This window comes from Mytilus edulis, chromosome 3 (assembly GCF_963676685.1).
Source record: "Mytilus edulis chromosome 3, xbMytEdul2.2, whole genome shotgun sequence".
NCBI lineage: Eukaryota > Metazoa > Mollusca > Bivalvia > Mytilida > Mytilidae > Mytilus > Mytilus edulis.
The window spans coordinates 38704428-38720552 of record NC_092346.1 but is presented as its reverse complement, the minus strand read 5'-3'; the positions used below and the strand labels follow the sequence as shown (position 1 = coordinate 38720552).

The 16125-nt window shown below is 32.3% G+C and overlaps 1 protein-coding gene across 2 annotated transcripts in view; it reads left to right on the top strand.

Annotated features, from left to right (window-relative positions):
- Positions 1-16125, top strand: part of LOC139516414 (solute carrier organic anion transporter family member 4A1-like) — a 47754-nt gene that overhangs the window by 13993 nt on the left and 17636 nt on the right. For both annotated transcript variants that reach the window (XM_071306489.1, XM_071306490.1), the window contains exons 4-6: positions 11886-11935; positions 13230-13546; positions 14245-14442. In XM_071306489.1, coding sequence (XP_071162590.1) covers positions 11886-11935; positions 13230-13546; positions 14245-14442 — 565 coding nt within the window. The remainder of the gene's footprint in view (positions 1-11885; positions 11936-13229; positions 13547-14244; positions 14443-16125) is intronic.

The window sequence follows — 16125 nt, the reverse complement described above, 5'->3', positions numbered from 1 at the left end:
CTTTTATCTATATACATGTATAATATAAACCAAAAAAAAAATCAAAATGAATACTAAAAAAAGTTTTCAGCTCTTTATAAGAGTTAACTTCAATGTGTTGATGTTGTTGATTGTGAAGTTGACTATTGGTCATAAATGCAACTCATGTGCATGTTTTTATAAATGCAAACTCAAAACCTGTATTCTATTTAAGGCTTTGCTAAACTATAACAAAAGATATATAAAGTGTGAGATGTATATGTCAAAAAGAAATATATTACCAACTATTTTTGATTTCAATGAAGTATCTCATGAAATGCATGTATGCACGATGTGCATTATTGCTTTAATATTATTTACAACTATTGTGTTTACTATTGGTCAATCGCTGAAAAAAATCGAACAGCGAATATTTATTTATATAATTATCATACTACTAGTAAGTGGGTTTTTATCTGCGCTATTTTTAGCGCAAGTATACACATGCTGTGTGCTATTAATAGTAAATGAACGATTGTTGACATTAAGTAGAACACTGAATACAATATTAATATTCAATTTTTCACTGTTTAGAATGTATAAATACTTACCTCAATGTCAGCGTATTCATCCATACAGATTATACTGTATTTGTAGTTCAATAAAATATATTTTTGAAGTATATTTGAATGTTGCGGTACATGTAATAAATCCACGATATGCACTATTGAATATTCTTTTAAACTTCCTAATAGATACAAGTAAAATATCTTGCGAACAGTTTACTTTTTTAGTAAGCATAGCCAACACAATTTTAAAAGCAAACGATGTAGTTGACATACGTTATTATCCTAAATTTGTTTACATTCTCCATTTCACTTTTTCAAATAAAAGTATGCACACACATAATGTGAATAAGACACGCATATCAACCAGATATATCCATTCAAATAGTCATTGTAAGGCTGTAACAAATCACACGTGGATGTTGATTATTTCAGTGTCAATTTTATTGTCTATTGATTTTTACAAAACAAGGTCAAAGCAGACCGGTAAATTAAATGCCGTATTCACAGGTAGCGTGTTTTATTTGCTACCTGTAATTTTAGGTAGCTTGATGAATTGTACTTTTTATGTTTATAGAAATAGAGTGATATACATTGTTGATTTCTATATGATTGTTATAAACATGTGTTTTAATTGTATTGTTTGCAGGCATGGACAGTTTTGTGAGGAAATAATACAATTATATGAAACTATACTTTGAAATGGCATCTAAATTTCTAATAAACTTAAGTAGTTTAAATGTAAATGGTACTAAAAATAAAGTTAAAAGAGACAGAGTAATTGAATGGATTAAATGTCAAAATACTTCTATCTGTTTTCTACAAGAAACTCATTTTAATGAAAACATAGAAACAGAAATAAGAAATAATTCAAATTTTGATATATTTTGCAGTCACGGAACAACCTCTAGTAGGGGTGTGGCTATTCTCATTAAAAAGTCACTGAATTATAAGTTGATAAATAAACATAACGATGTAGATGGACGATTAATTCTTTTAAATGTAGAAATTGATGAAAGCGTTTTTACACTAATGTGTATATATGCACCTAATTGTAAAAGTAATAGAAATATATTTTTCAAAAAAGTAAATAATACATTAAAAGAACAAGGGATAGGAATTACGATAATGGGGGGAGATTTCAATGATACGATGAAAGCGATAGACAGGAAAAATGCTCGTTCAGAGGTAAAAAATATCCAATCAGTAAATAGTTTAAAATCTTTAATAAAAACAAATAATTTAACAGACCTTTGGAGATATTCAAATAAAAATAAACAACAATATACTTGGCGAAGAAAAGATAAATCACAGGCAAGTAGGATTGATATGATTCTGATAGGTTCAGATTTCATACCACTAGTAGAATGTTGTAAAATTAAACCTGCAGTTATTGATTCTACGGATCATCAAAGTGTTTTTATGAAGTTTAGAACAGGTGCATCAGAAAAGGGTAGGGGGTACTGGAAAATAAATAATTCTATATTAGAAGATAATGACTACATACAATTAGTTAATCAAGAAATGGAAAGCTGCTTTATGGGTAATCGTAATTTAAAAAACCTTGGTTTAGCATGGGATATATTTAAAATAAAGATAAGGGAGGCAACTATAGCTTATTGTAAATCTAAAGCAAAATTTAAAAGAGAAAACTTACGAACTCTTGAAAAAAAATTAGAAAGAAAATTGAAAATAAGAGATGAACAAGAATCTGAGAATAACGTTTTAGATAAAGATATTGAAGAACTTGAAAATAATATTGCCAAAATTTATGAACAAAAGGCTAAAGGTGCTCAAATAAGATCACGAGAGAAATGGGTTGAATTTGGGGAAAAAAATAACTCGTACTTTTTAGGTTTAGAAAAACAGAGACAGGTAAAAAAGTCAATCAATAAATTAAAAGGGGAAAATGGTGAGATTTTAACGGATCAAAGTGATATACTTAGTAATATTAGAGAATACTATAAAAAGTTATATTCGACGCAAAACCCTGATAAAACATCAAGCGACAAATATATATTTGAGACAAAACTCGATAAAGAAATGGATAAAAATGATAAATCAATTTGCGATGGGGATATTACAGTAGAAGAATGCTCAGATGCTATTTATAAAATGAAACTTAATAAATCCCCTGGATTAGACGGTTTAACCGTGGAATTTTATAGAAAATTTTGGGATAACTTAAAGTTCATAGTAGTAAACATTCTAAATATTGGATACAAAGATCAAACACTTACATATTCACAGCGTACCAGTGTATTAACGCTATTATTTAAAAAAGGTGATCCATTGTCACTAGATAATTACCGTCCTATTTCTCTTTTAAATATTGACATGAAACTTCTATCGTACGCTCTAGCACAACGATTGAAAAAAATCTTACCAAAACTGATTAAAGAAGATCAGACTGGATATGTTAAAAATAGATTTATTGGTTTTAATCTTAGACAGATACAAGATATTATAGATTTTACTGATTTATACAAAATTGAGGGGGCTATAGTCTTTGTTGATTTTTCTAAAGCATTTGACTCTCTAGAATGGAATTTTATGTTTTCAGTTTTAAAACATTTTGGATTTAATGAATCTTTTATAAGATGGGTTAAGACTTTATATAGTGATATTCAAACATGTGTAATGAATAATGGTTGGATATCTGAGGTCTTTAAAAACACAAGAGGTATACGTCAAGGGTGTCCTTTATCTGCATTATTATTTGTTTTATCTGTGGAAATTATGGCTTCCAGATTAAGAAGCAATACTGATTTTAAAGGTATCAGAGTCAAATTAGATTGCAAAAATCATACTATAAAAATTTCGCAACTGGCAGATGATACTACTTTATTTTGTTGTTCTAAATATGATGTTCAAGTAGCTATGAATGAAATTGAAATTTTTGGTTCTTATTCAGGGCTGAAATTAAATAGAAACAAAACAGAGGGGTTATGGGTAGGAAAACTTAAATCTTGTAAAGACAAAATTGAGGGAATCAACTGGAGCAATGGACCAGTTAAGACTCTTGGCATTTACTTTGGGCATTGTACGGAGGAATGTGATAAACTAAATTGGGAAAATAAGATTGAAAAGATGAATAAATTATTTTATTCTTGGCAAAAAAGAAATCTTACTATTTTTGGAAAAATTTTGATAATTAAAACATTAATTGTGCCCATTTTTACTTTTGTGGGATCTGCTTGCAGAGTTTCAGAGAAATTTTTAAAAGAAATAGAAAAAAGTTTTTTTAAATTTATTTGGGATAATAAACCAGATAAAGTAAAAAGAAATTCAATTATTAGTCCATATGAAAAGGGGGGTTTGAATATGATAGATATCAGAAGTTATTTCACCGCTCTAAAAGCTATGTGGGTAAAAAGATTAGTAAATGATTGTGAAGGAAGTTGGACAATTATACCTCAACACTATTTTTATAATTTTGGGTCAAACTGGTTAGTGTTTCAAACAAACAGTGGGGATAAGACAGACGAAAGCATTGAAAAAATCCCAGAATTTTATAAAGATATTATTAAATGTTGGAAATTAACTGGTGGAGGTCTAACAAAAAAACCAGAAACATTTACAGATATAAGAAAACAAATATTATGGAACAATAAATTTATTAAATTTGAAAATAAAGCTATATTTTTAAAATATTGGATTAAAAGCGATCTTATTTATGTAAATGATATCATAGATGAAAAAGGTTGTATTTCTCAAGACATAATTTTAAATAAACTAAAAAATAAATCAAACTGGATGGCTGAAATTAATTTAGTTAAGAAATCTATACCAAAAGACTGGGCAGCAATTTTAAAATCGGAAAATTCTATAAAAAGTATTGTTAATATAAAAAGAAACCAATTTATATTGGATGGTTTACCTATAAAATTAGAAGCATTAACAAATAAACTTGTATATAAGTCTCTGATAAATAAAAAAATTGAACCAGCTATTGGACCCAAAAAATGGCTGCGTATATTTGATATAGATGATGTGTTATATCAAAACTATCTATATAAATTTTTATTCAAATATTTAAAAGAAAATAAACTTAGAATTTTTAGATGGAAATTACTACAACATATTCTACCTACAAAGAAACTTTTATGCAGGTGGAAAATTGTAAACAATAGTTCTTGTAATTTTTGTACACAAGAAGAAGATTATGATCACTTCTTTATACTGTGTCCGTATTTAAAACTTTTTTGGAATAAAATAAATAAAGTTTTAAATAACAGTAAAATAACTTTTAAAGTAAAACTAAGACACTTAGTATTTGGATATAAAACTTCTGAAGAAGAATATTTTGACTTAAACTATTTTTTAACAATTGTGGGCTTTTCAATTTATAAAGCCTACTACATATCTGATCAAAAGACAAAAAATGTCAATGTTTACTCAATTTTTCGCAATGAGTTCAATAGAAGAGTATGTTTGAAGGTTAAAAGTAATGTTTTAGCAACTATTAGAAAACATATTACGTGATTAATCGATATTATCTAATATATATATATATATGATGTAAAAAATGTAATATGTATTTTGCAACTAATCACTACCCTGAGTGATTAGTGGATTGTAACAGGGAACATCGGGAGCAGCTTGGACTCTTGAATGATATTGTAACAAGCCAATATTTGAAATAAATATTTATTTATGTTGAAAAAAAAAAAAAAAAGAATCCAAAAATAGTTAATACCACTACGCAATTGAACGATTTTGACGTTTGTGGTTCAACGTATATTGTAATTCATAATAGAAATATAGTATAATGACATATAATAGAACAATATCATACTGACGGGATCTTTTAAAGTACAGAGTCACGTTATAAGAACAAAAGAAATACAAAAAGTCGCAAATACAAAACAAACCACAAAAAAATGAAAGCCAATACAAACACATTGACGAGATGTATAAGTACCGAGCCACGTGAAACGGATATCGCATGAAACCATTCAACAGTAAAAGTAATATTAATAATAGAACAAAGACAAATGAAAGAACTATAAAACACGTTGTTAAGATGATAAACAACATCAGTACGAAGAATCTATACATCAAGACCATCGTGTATTATTTGAGAAGTTGATACGGAATATTTATCAACAAGGTCTTGGTACCTTCCGATGAACTTTTTTAGAAAAAGAACGAGACGTTCTTTGACATACCCCTGTTTCATCAACTTTCTACTCAGACACTGATGACGTATTACAAAGTCTGAGTAGGAGCTGCAAGCTCTTGAATATCGAATAAGTTGGGAAATATATATCCCATATGCAGGTGAAGTTGGTATATTGCTACTAAGGTGGGGGAAATTTATGATTTCAAAATTAAAATCGTCTCGTTTGTCTTAGATTCTGGTACTGAGATGACTGTGTAAGTCAAATTCTAGATATAAGTCTAAAAATGAGGCGGAGGAAGCCGTGTTTGTTGTTTCTTTAATCTCTAGTTCTGGGGGATATATTAATGGAACCCAATCAGAAAAGTTCGGATTGTTTATGGAAAGAACATCATCAATATATCTGAAAGTGAAATTAAATAATCTGGCTTCTTTGATTCTCTTGTTTTTTACAAGTGTCTGGAGGAACTCCGATTCATATGAAAATAAGAAGAGGTCGGCAAGAAGAGGCGCACAGTTAATACAATATACAACAGGTCTGATGATTACTGCATACTGTTGGATATTTCATAAACTAACTCAGATGTACCTGAAACAAAGATAATATAAAATTCAACTTAAATAATTAGTAACACAAGCAAGCAAGATGGGATCCTCCTGGTCAAAGGTATTTAAATTGTATTTTCATTTCCTATTCTAAAGACAAAATGTTCTTTATTTAGATGATGTTTACGTGCAGGCACTGTGGTGCTGAATATTTGTTCAGGGAGAAAATGATGAGACATGTGAGGAATAAGCATTCCAAAACCATAGTTGAATGTAGATATTGTTCCTATAAGGTTTCTAGCAGCCTGGCCTTCAGGATGAAGGAACACGAAAAGGCAAGACATGCAGAACAAGTAAAAGCAGCAGAAAAGAAAACTAAACATAACAATGAAAAACCGGGGTCGAATCCAACATTGGTCATCCCGGTATCACCAATGAAGAGGGCGCCATTGATCCAGAAATTTGAAAAGTCCCCAGAGAAATGTACTAGTATGATGAACTTTTCACCAATAAAGTCCCTTGTCCCTATCACTTTGGGATATGACGATGAAAGCTTACCACAGTTACCAGAGAATTTGATGGCACTTTTTGAATCGCCGGTCAGACCAATTTCCCCTCTACCTACTACTCCTAAGAAAAGGAAAATAGAAACACCAAAAAGCACTGAAAAAGCCAAAAGCAAGAAAGAAGAAGAAAAGCTGTCGGAGGAAAGAAATAACACTCATCCTCCCAAAAAAGGATGACTTGAAGGACGAAAAGAAAAGATTCATGGCACCGCCCCCTTTATACCAAACCTCTGATGATGCTGCCAGGGTTTTATGTATTCGAGAAAAGGCAAGAAGAAGCAGCCAAATGTATTCAGGCTCCGTCATCCCTGATGGCATAGGTGGTGTAAAGAAAGTAGAAAAGGCAATTCTGCCTGAGGGAACAGTATATGAACTGAGTGCCTATTGGATGCCCGATCCTACTTGTTCAAAAAGCTTTATGCCGCCTTACCACCTATTGAAGAAAAACCATTGCCAATATATGTGGCAGAGCCGGTAAAAGATGTGACAGAGTCGGTAGAGAATGGAGAGTATACAGAGACAACAGTGGTAGTGATAGAGGGAAGCGACACAGAAGGGGAAACAACTGAAGAAGATGTCATACAGGTGCCCGAAACATCTGAGAAAGAGACCCAAAAAGAAACTACTACAAAGGACATGGCAACACAGAGTGCGGAGATGAAGATTATGTTTGAGTTAATGTAACTGGAAGATAGACATTGGGGGTTGGGGGGTGGATTTTAACCAGAGATGAAGTAGAGACATTCAGGATTTCAGATTATAGAATGGACATTTGAAAATTATTATTGTTAGTTGTATTTTATATTTGACATATGTACTTATATCATGTTTTTATTGTGTTTAAATTTATCATGTTCGATCATTCCCTGTCCGGGACGGACAGTTTTTTATAGAAGGGGGCAATGTAATGTTTTAGCGTTTACGCTGTTCCCCTCTTTTCTTAACTCTACCGTTCTTTAACAGGCCATGTTCAGTTTTAGTCACCAAGTTTTCTTTTTAATAATATTCATATATATATAATCATATGCATAAAAAACTGTTTAAAACAAATAACCTTCAAATAATTCTGGACGTCAAATGCAACGTAAAAGTTAAAGCATGCACTTACCTGTTTTGTATCTTTCTGATTATTTCCGTGATTTGAAACTTCATTGTTAAGATGATTTTACGTTTAACATTATTTCCATATCATGCACATTTATCATTGCTTCGTAGGGATACCTGGTCAGTCAATTTTGCACGATTGTTTGCATTGAAAGGTCAACTTTGTTATTCCAGTACAATTGCCGTAAAGCAAGTATCGATTGTCGTTAAACGTGTCAAAGACGTAACGTTTCGAGTCTTTTAGAGTCGAAACGTCATTTTCTAGTCGAAATTTAGGTATAAAAGAGCGTGCGTATTGCATTGTTTCAAGTGTGGTTCAACTGGGCATAAGGCAACATCTAGCCAAAAGCCAACTTCCACGCTGCTATAATAAAGCAACTTTAGGAGTCTTTCTGACCTTTTCCATTATATAAACAACGTGACACATTTCAAGGTTAGCTTATTTAAAAAGCTTTTTCAAGTCATTAAAGTCATTGAAGTCATTATTCTGACTCAATTTCTGTTGACGTAATATACTTAACGACTCGTTACCAGAGTCTTTAATTTGATTATACAATAAAAGACACTATTAAGTTTTAAAGAACTATTAACGGTCTACGTGACCTTCCGGCATATTCACACAATAATTCCATACATATTTTAGGTATAAAAGTTTATACTTTCTAATCCAAATTCTATACGAAAAGGTTTTCAGAGAAACGTGTAATTTAGGTATCCAATAGCAAATAGCTATACAGATCTATTGAAAAGGTCTCTATTGTTTCTCTATACGCGTTCGATTATTACATAGTTTAGGAACACATCATACGATATTGTAATTCCGCCGATTTTCTAAGTTAGGATATAATAGCTCAAAGCTAGTCATTTTTATTATATTGCTAAGTATTGATTTTATTTGTATTGTTTGACCAGGAACATCCCTACGATTTGCTTGTTTAATCTTGGTGACTATTAAAATTTTAAGTAATCAGTTACATTTGTTGAAGTTAATAACATTATATCGTATAATATCATTAAATATTTGTCTCATCAATTAAATAATTAACTTTAATTGGTATTGCTAATTTTAGCCAAAATGTGTCAACATCGGAACTGAGTCCGTTGAGCACTGCCCGAAGGTAAAACAGTGTTCAGGGATCCAGTCCTGTAACTCAGTTACACTCCTCCCCGCTATACAAAAGAGTAGCATACACACAAGAGGTTCTCCTTCCGAGTCCATTACATTTTGAAAGTTGCAGAGTTTCACACGAGGCGGACACGTTACAATACCTATCAATTCATAGCAGTGTGGTTCAATGCATTTATCATATCTAAATTGTTCAGTTTTGGGTAATTTTTGTAGAGATCAATTTTTTTCAAATCATTAGTTGATTAAAAAGACGTTTCAGTTAGAACAAGTTTGTGCCACCATTGTTCGGCCGCTTTAGCACTGCCGACAAGAAATAATTTGAAGCAGCAGTCAATTAAAACAGTTTCGGATTTCGACTCACCATCTCACATTTTTTTTGTAGTTGTGTTGAAGTAAACGACAATCTGGTTACTGACATACCGGAATGGGGGAAAGGGGGAAATAGGTTGAGACAAAGAACCAGTAACCGCGCGCCGTTTTACCGATCTGTCAGATAACCAAAATGGCGACAAAGGACTCATAGGAAAAAATCGCGCCCAAAATAGCAAGGTCGTTTTTAGCGTAGGTGAAGTCGGAGGTCGTTTTTTTCCAAATTTTACAGGACGCAGGTCGTTTATAGAAGGCCCTCAGGTCGGAAGTGGCATCTAAAAAGGCCAGAGGTCGCAGGTCGTTTTTGACCCTGCGGGAGCCTCAGGAAAAGTTGACCTATTATCTAGAAAAGGGACAGAATGTGTTTGAGGTAGCACTCCACAGTTAAAAAAAAAATTAAAAATGAGCCCTAAAATGTTTTATCATCTCCTATTCCTGGATTTCTAATACATTAACCTAACTGTTTGTGTTGTACATGTGCATATGTATGTAATCAGTATCTTCCATAGATTTGATTTGCAAAAGTTAAAAGGGTGAAAATTAATTCCTTTTATGTGTATCCATGGCAACATTCTGCATTTATTTACCATAAAATATTGCAAAAAGGGGGGTGAACATGTCACATATCCCCCAAAAATTTGGATCAAACTAGAATTTCAATGCCTTTGAGTGTTACCTTTTTAGAAACTGTTTTCATAAATCTTCCTAATGATCAAATAAAAAATGGGTGTCTTTCGCCTCATGTTTTCGTAAAATCCAATCACAAAGTTCGTGCGATAAAAAGTTGGAAAATAACATTACAATAATTGCCGGACCAATGTATGGTATGGACATGCAAATACGGACTGTCGTACAGAAAACAGCCTATGTTACATACATTACATAACCTTGTTGTTCATATTAACCCAATACAAAGGCTATTTTAATACTCAGCTATCTAAAAATGAATTTTATTGCACACTAGCTCTCATATTTTAAAAATCCACAGGGGCCAAAATGCGAAACTACACACCTAACTGTGGAGTGCTACCTGAAAAAGGGTACCGCTGTTTTCAGTATCAGATATTTTAGAAAATAGAAAAGGAGTTATAGTTAATATAATACTTCTACGGCTTACAAAGTTTATAAAGTTAAAGATGAAATAACCGGATTTCTATTTGATATAAATCGTCTTTAAATTAAAAAAAAGATCATATTCACGATGAATTTTTTTTTTTATGTAAAAATTAAAACAGTTAATGTTATCTATTTCTTTTATATAAAAAAAAAACTGCCTTCTTATTCGTTTAGAGACTTTTTGGAAGTTTCCTTAGTTTAATGAATAGATTAAACAGGAACCATGCACAGATTAGAAAATGTTTATTTCAATCTTGAAGTCTGTATTAAGGTATTATAATATATGATTTCATCATTTACAAACTTTGTTGGTTGCCATCACGATTTGGTTGACCATGATGGGATGTTTAGACATGCTACAGTTCATTTCCACTTGTTTTAGACAAGTCATTGGTCATATGTGCTGCGTTGACCTCCATTTTCACAAAATTGGCTATAGATTTGGTATAACAACAAATATCCGCCATAGATTAGGACATTACAAAACTTGCCATAGATTTTGGATAACATGACGTCACATTTGCCATAGATTAGGAATCTATGGTAGATTTGGAACCGACCATAGATTTGAGTCCTGATATCTTCATAGAAACGGTTAATCAAACTACACATCGGGAATCTGGTGTTTAGTAGTTGTCGTTTGTTGATGTGGTTCAAAAGTATTTCTCGTTCTCGCTTTTAATATCAATTAGACCGTTTGTTTTCCCGTTCGAACGGTTTTACACTTGTTATTTTTGGGGCCTTTTATGGCTTGCTGTTCGGTGTGAGCCAAGGCTCCGTGTTAAAGACCGTACTTTGGCCTATAATGGTTAACTTTAAATTTATAAATTGTGACTTGGATGGAGAGTTGTGTCTATGGCACTTATACGTGTAAGGTCCACACCTTCTTCTATCTATACACATACCAAAATGAAGAGCAGCTTTAGCATTATATGCATTGTTGTCTATGTACGATTATCACGAAAAAAGATACCAGGATTAGCATTGCCAAACCCTATTTGAAGCTTTCAATTGCTCTAAATTTTTGAACACAGGATATAAAAGGTGTGCAATCATGCAGATTAACGTAACCCTTAAACATGTACATGATGCACTATCGCTGAATAATCCGATTCAAATAACTATATTGACCGCAGATACAATTATTATAAAGATTAAATGTGGTACGACCTCCAGAGACTAAAAGAACGGAGATGAAAACAGTAGCTGCCAAGAATCTTTCACAAGATGACTTTAGTCTAGAAATTAGTAGTTGTGCAGTTAATGAATTAAAATATAAAATATTATTTAGAAAATATGAACATGATGAAATGATTTATAGTTTTTCTTAAAAGTTGTAAACATTCCTTCATTTTTATAATATTATTATTAAATTTAAAACTATTTTAATTTAAAATTTTGTATTTTAGGATGATATCAGTGAAGATCTGGCTTGGGGTTATGGTCCATTTAAGCCTAGGTATATTTTAATAGATTATATTAGCCAGACTAAGGTATATTTTAATAGATTATATTAGCCAGACTACTTTGTAATCTATTCCTATATCTTACGATTGAGTTATGAAAACTATTCGATGTACAAATAGTTTTATTTCTCATCAAAAGCACACTCTCATAGTTCTTATACCAAGAAAACGAAATACCTAAAATATTAGAGGTGTAATAAACAAAAGCACGTTACTTCTTTAAAATTCTGTTATTAAGTTACTTTCGAGAAATGACAAATATGTCAAGAATTTTGGAACTAGACACAAATAGAAAATAACGACAAAATTCCTATTAAATTATAAAAACGTGCATGTTATGCTGACTGTACTTTCTCGGTATTAACATGCAATGTAATGGAATAATTTCTCAAAATTAAACTGCCATGAAATTTTTGCAATTGAATTCAACAAAATGAGTTGCATTCAACCATAATTTATATAATGTCGTCATGTTACATGAGTCAACGGAAAGCTATAGTCTACGAGAGAAATAAATTAGATACCAGACTTATAAATATTTACGCCTGACGCGCGTTTGATCTTTAGAACTCACCAGTAAGACTTAAATCAAAAGAGTTCAAATGCAAAATAAGGAACACAGACGAAAAGCATTTTGGGGCAAATTTTTAGAAAGATTTAGCATAATACAGCTAAGGTTATCTATTCCTGTGGTTGAACATCCTTGGTAATTCAAAATTTTGAATCTTATGCATCTTTGGGGGTTTTAGATTTAGGTTATGTTAAAACTGGCCGTCGCAAGCAAGTGGCTGTTAATTTGAGTCTGGTCAATATCTATGATATTCCATGTCAACATAGAACCTTAATCGTTCGACAACGCAAAGGTTAAACTATAACTCGAAAATAATTGTTGAATAGTTCTTGTAACACAATGGTCTTCTTTGCCATCATCTTGTCCATATTGTCATTACGAAAAAGGAGACTACTACATAAGAGGGACAGTCAAACTCATAAATCGAAAATAAACTGACAACACCATGGCTAAAATGAAAAGGACAAACAGACAAACAATAGTACACATGACACAACATAGAAAACTGAAGAACAACAAAAACTAGGGGTGATCTCAGGTGCTCCGGAAGGGTAAGCAGATCCTGCTTTACATGTGGCACCCGTCGTGTTGCTTATGAGATAACAAATCCTAGCTAGAAATTTGTGTTTCAACTTGACGACCGTGGATTTAATGTACAAAATGACTAATGATATCTAATTTTTTGCAGTTTATTACTAAAACATGTTTTATTTCAGGTGTTTCCAAGTATTCAATAAAATGCATTTTTATATTCTCTTCGTCTCCATTATGTGCTTCATAGAAGGATTTGCAGTAAATGGGATAGCGAACTCGGCCATACCTTCATTAGAGAGACAATTTAAACTTCCGTCAACGAAGTCTGCACTCATTCCAAGCTCTATGGACATAGGATCACTGATAGTGGTGTTGTTTGTAACTTTCATCGGCGGACGATATAATAAGGCGGCAATAGTAGCAGGCGGGACTGTTGTCATGGCACTGGGCTCGTTTGTGTTTTTGATTCCACATTTTATTGATCAATACTCTTACGTTGGTAAATGCTTGTAAAAAATTGAAAACAATACGTTATTAACTTCATGCGTCCGAGGCGCTTTTCTGGATTTACCTTCATCAGGAACACTCAAAGCCAACTATTTGAAATCCAAGAATGTATAAGTACCGAAACCGCTGAAGAGCTATATGTCAAAAATACCTAAAATAAATATCCGAATTCATCTAAAGCCAACTTTGCCTGAGGGAGTTGAAACCTTAGTTATTGATAATTTCAAAATTTATTAACGGACAATTTTAGTAAAGTTTGTTAAATCATGTCAGTACCGAAATACTGACTACTGAGCTGTACTGGCAGTGCTCTAAAAATTATAAAATTGTTGTAACGGTCACAAGACGAAGCATACCAAATAACGATAACAACCATTTCTTTGCATTTAAACTCAAAATTAAATTTATGCACAGTCATGATAGATGTAGTAAATAATTGTACTGGTATGAATTTGTTCGTCTAATTTTAAAAGACATTTGTAGATGAACTTCTTTTTTGGCTGTTCGGTATTTATGAATATAATCAATAGTTACATTACTAATTTTTACTTGCAAAAGAGAAGATAATTTGTGGGAAACAAATCCTTTCTTGACATAAGTACTTTAGTCTCTTATAGTTGTATCTTTTATTAATTGTTTTTAATAGTTTTCCTGATTGCAAATGTATCTTATACTATTGTTATGTTGTAGAATATGCCACTGAGTATACTTACAACTGTTCTGCCGGAAAATCCTGGCCATCAGAATGTGATCCCGTTGGCGAGTCGTATTTAGCTATATTTATGATAGCTAATATGCTCCATGGAGTTGGATTTACTACAATGTTTACACTGGGATCAGCATACATAGACGACAATGAAGATAATGCTAAAGCTGCTCTTCATATTGGTATGTGTAGTTTGGTTTACATATACTAGAACACACCCGGGGAATCGCGGGCATATTCAGCTTGTGAACTATTGAAGGATGATTTTTTGTAAAGATATTATGTAAGGAGAGTTTCATAAAAGGTATCAAAAGCCCTCTCTCTTTTTCCAAAGTCCGATATTTGTTTCCTTTCTGTTAAATTCAATTATTTTTCGTGTTTCCTGCCTCAGACCATAATTATTCTTTTCCTTTGCTACAATGCATCTTTTGGTAAAAGTCAAATTAAATTAAAAATTTTGCGCCGCTTTCAAATATGGAATAAATGTAACTGCTTATATATAGACCATTATTAGTAAATATGCTTCTAGGACAGTCCATCAGTGTTTTTTTCTTTTGAGACCCTTATTAACATGTCAATGGTAGGATATGAATCTTGTATAAATGACTTTAACCAACTAAGGGGTGGTAGGAGGGGTCCTGATCCCGAAATCCCGGGCTTAAAAACATGAAATTCCGAGATGCAGAATTAAGAGAGATTCATATCCAGAGATCCCGCAATCGAAAAATATATTCCCGGATCCAATAAGGTTCAATCCCCAAATCCCGAGCTTAAAAACACACGATCCCGACGTCCCAAAAAAGGTCCTGCCTCCCTCTAATCTGTACCTACTTTCATTTTTGCCAAATCACTACTTTGACTTTCAACAATAAAATTTATGCTTTATGGGCATTATGTTCTCTAGTCTGTGCATCCGTGCGTTCGTTCGTTTTTTCGTTCGTCCGTCTGTACCGCTTTAGGTTAAAGTTTTTGGTCGAGGTAGTTTTTGATTAAGTTGAAGTCCAATCAACTCAACACTAAGACTTGGTAATATATAGTGCCGATGTGGCATCCCTGTACTTTGGATACATTCTTGTTTCCACATGTTCTACTTATTTTAATATATATGCAACTGGTATACATTTCAAAGATACAGATAGTCTCTGTATATTAAAGAATAATACTTGTAGTTTACATGTAGATAAACGCGAAAAATAATTGTCCTCTCGAAGGAGGTATAATAGTTGTGGTTCTTGCGATCTAAACACCATAATATAGAGAACGCTCTGATTGGTTCATTTATTTTTCCTTTTTTTTTTTTGTTATCTATCATACGATTGGTTGTACTTGTGCATGTTTCAAACCGGAAGTCTTGTCTATGACTAAAAGTTAGGCTAATGACGACGGATCAATATCCGGACTCCGTTTCTGTCGTTTTTCTCCAAAAATAACTCCATCTGAATAGTCGTAAGAATGGATGACAAATGCGATTACGCATGTTACCTATAGAACACAGAGGCATGATGATTTATTTATCGTGGAAGGAAAAGAAACGACACACAAAATGAGGTCTTCTCGTTTAATAGTATAGATATTGAAAACAAATTTTGCTTTTCAATATAAAATTATTAAAAACCGAACTCAAAAGGTTAATTCAAAAAGATGCAATTTCATTAAAACATGACGAAATCAAACGTTATACTATACCAGCTAACGGAACGGATAGAGCACTTCCACGGTGGGGTATGGTTGTCCTGCGAGAGAACGTTCTGTGCTGGTGATTCGGTCCTGACGGGTGCTGGTGATCAATGAAAAAATGTAAACAAAGACGAAAATGATGATTTTTGACGTTTTCACTCATAAAAAATTGAAGAAAACAGTTGAGA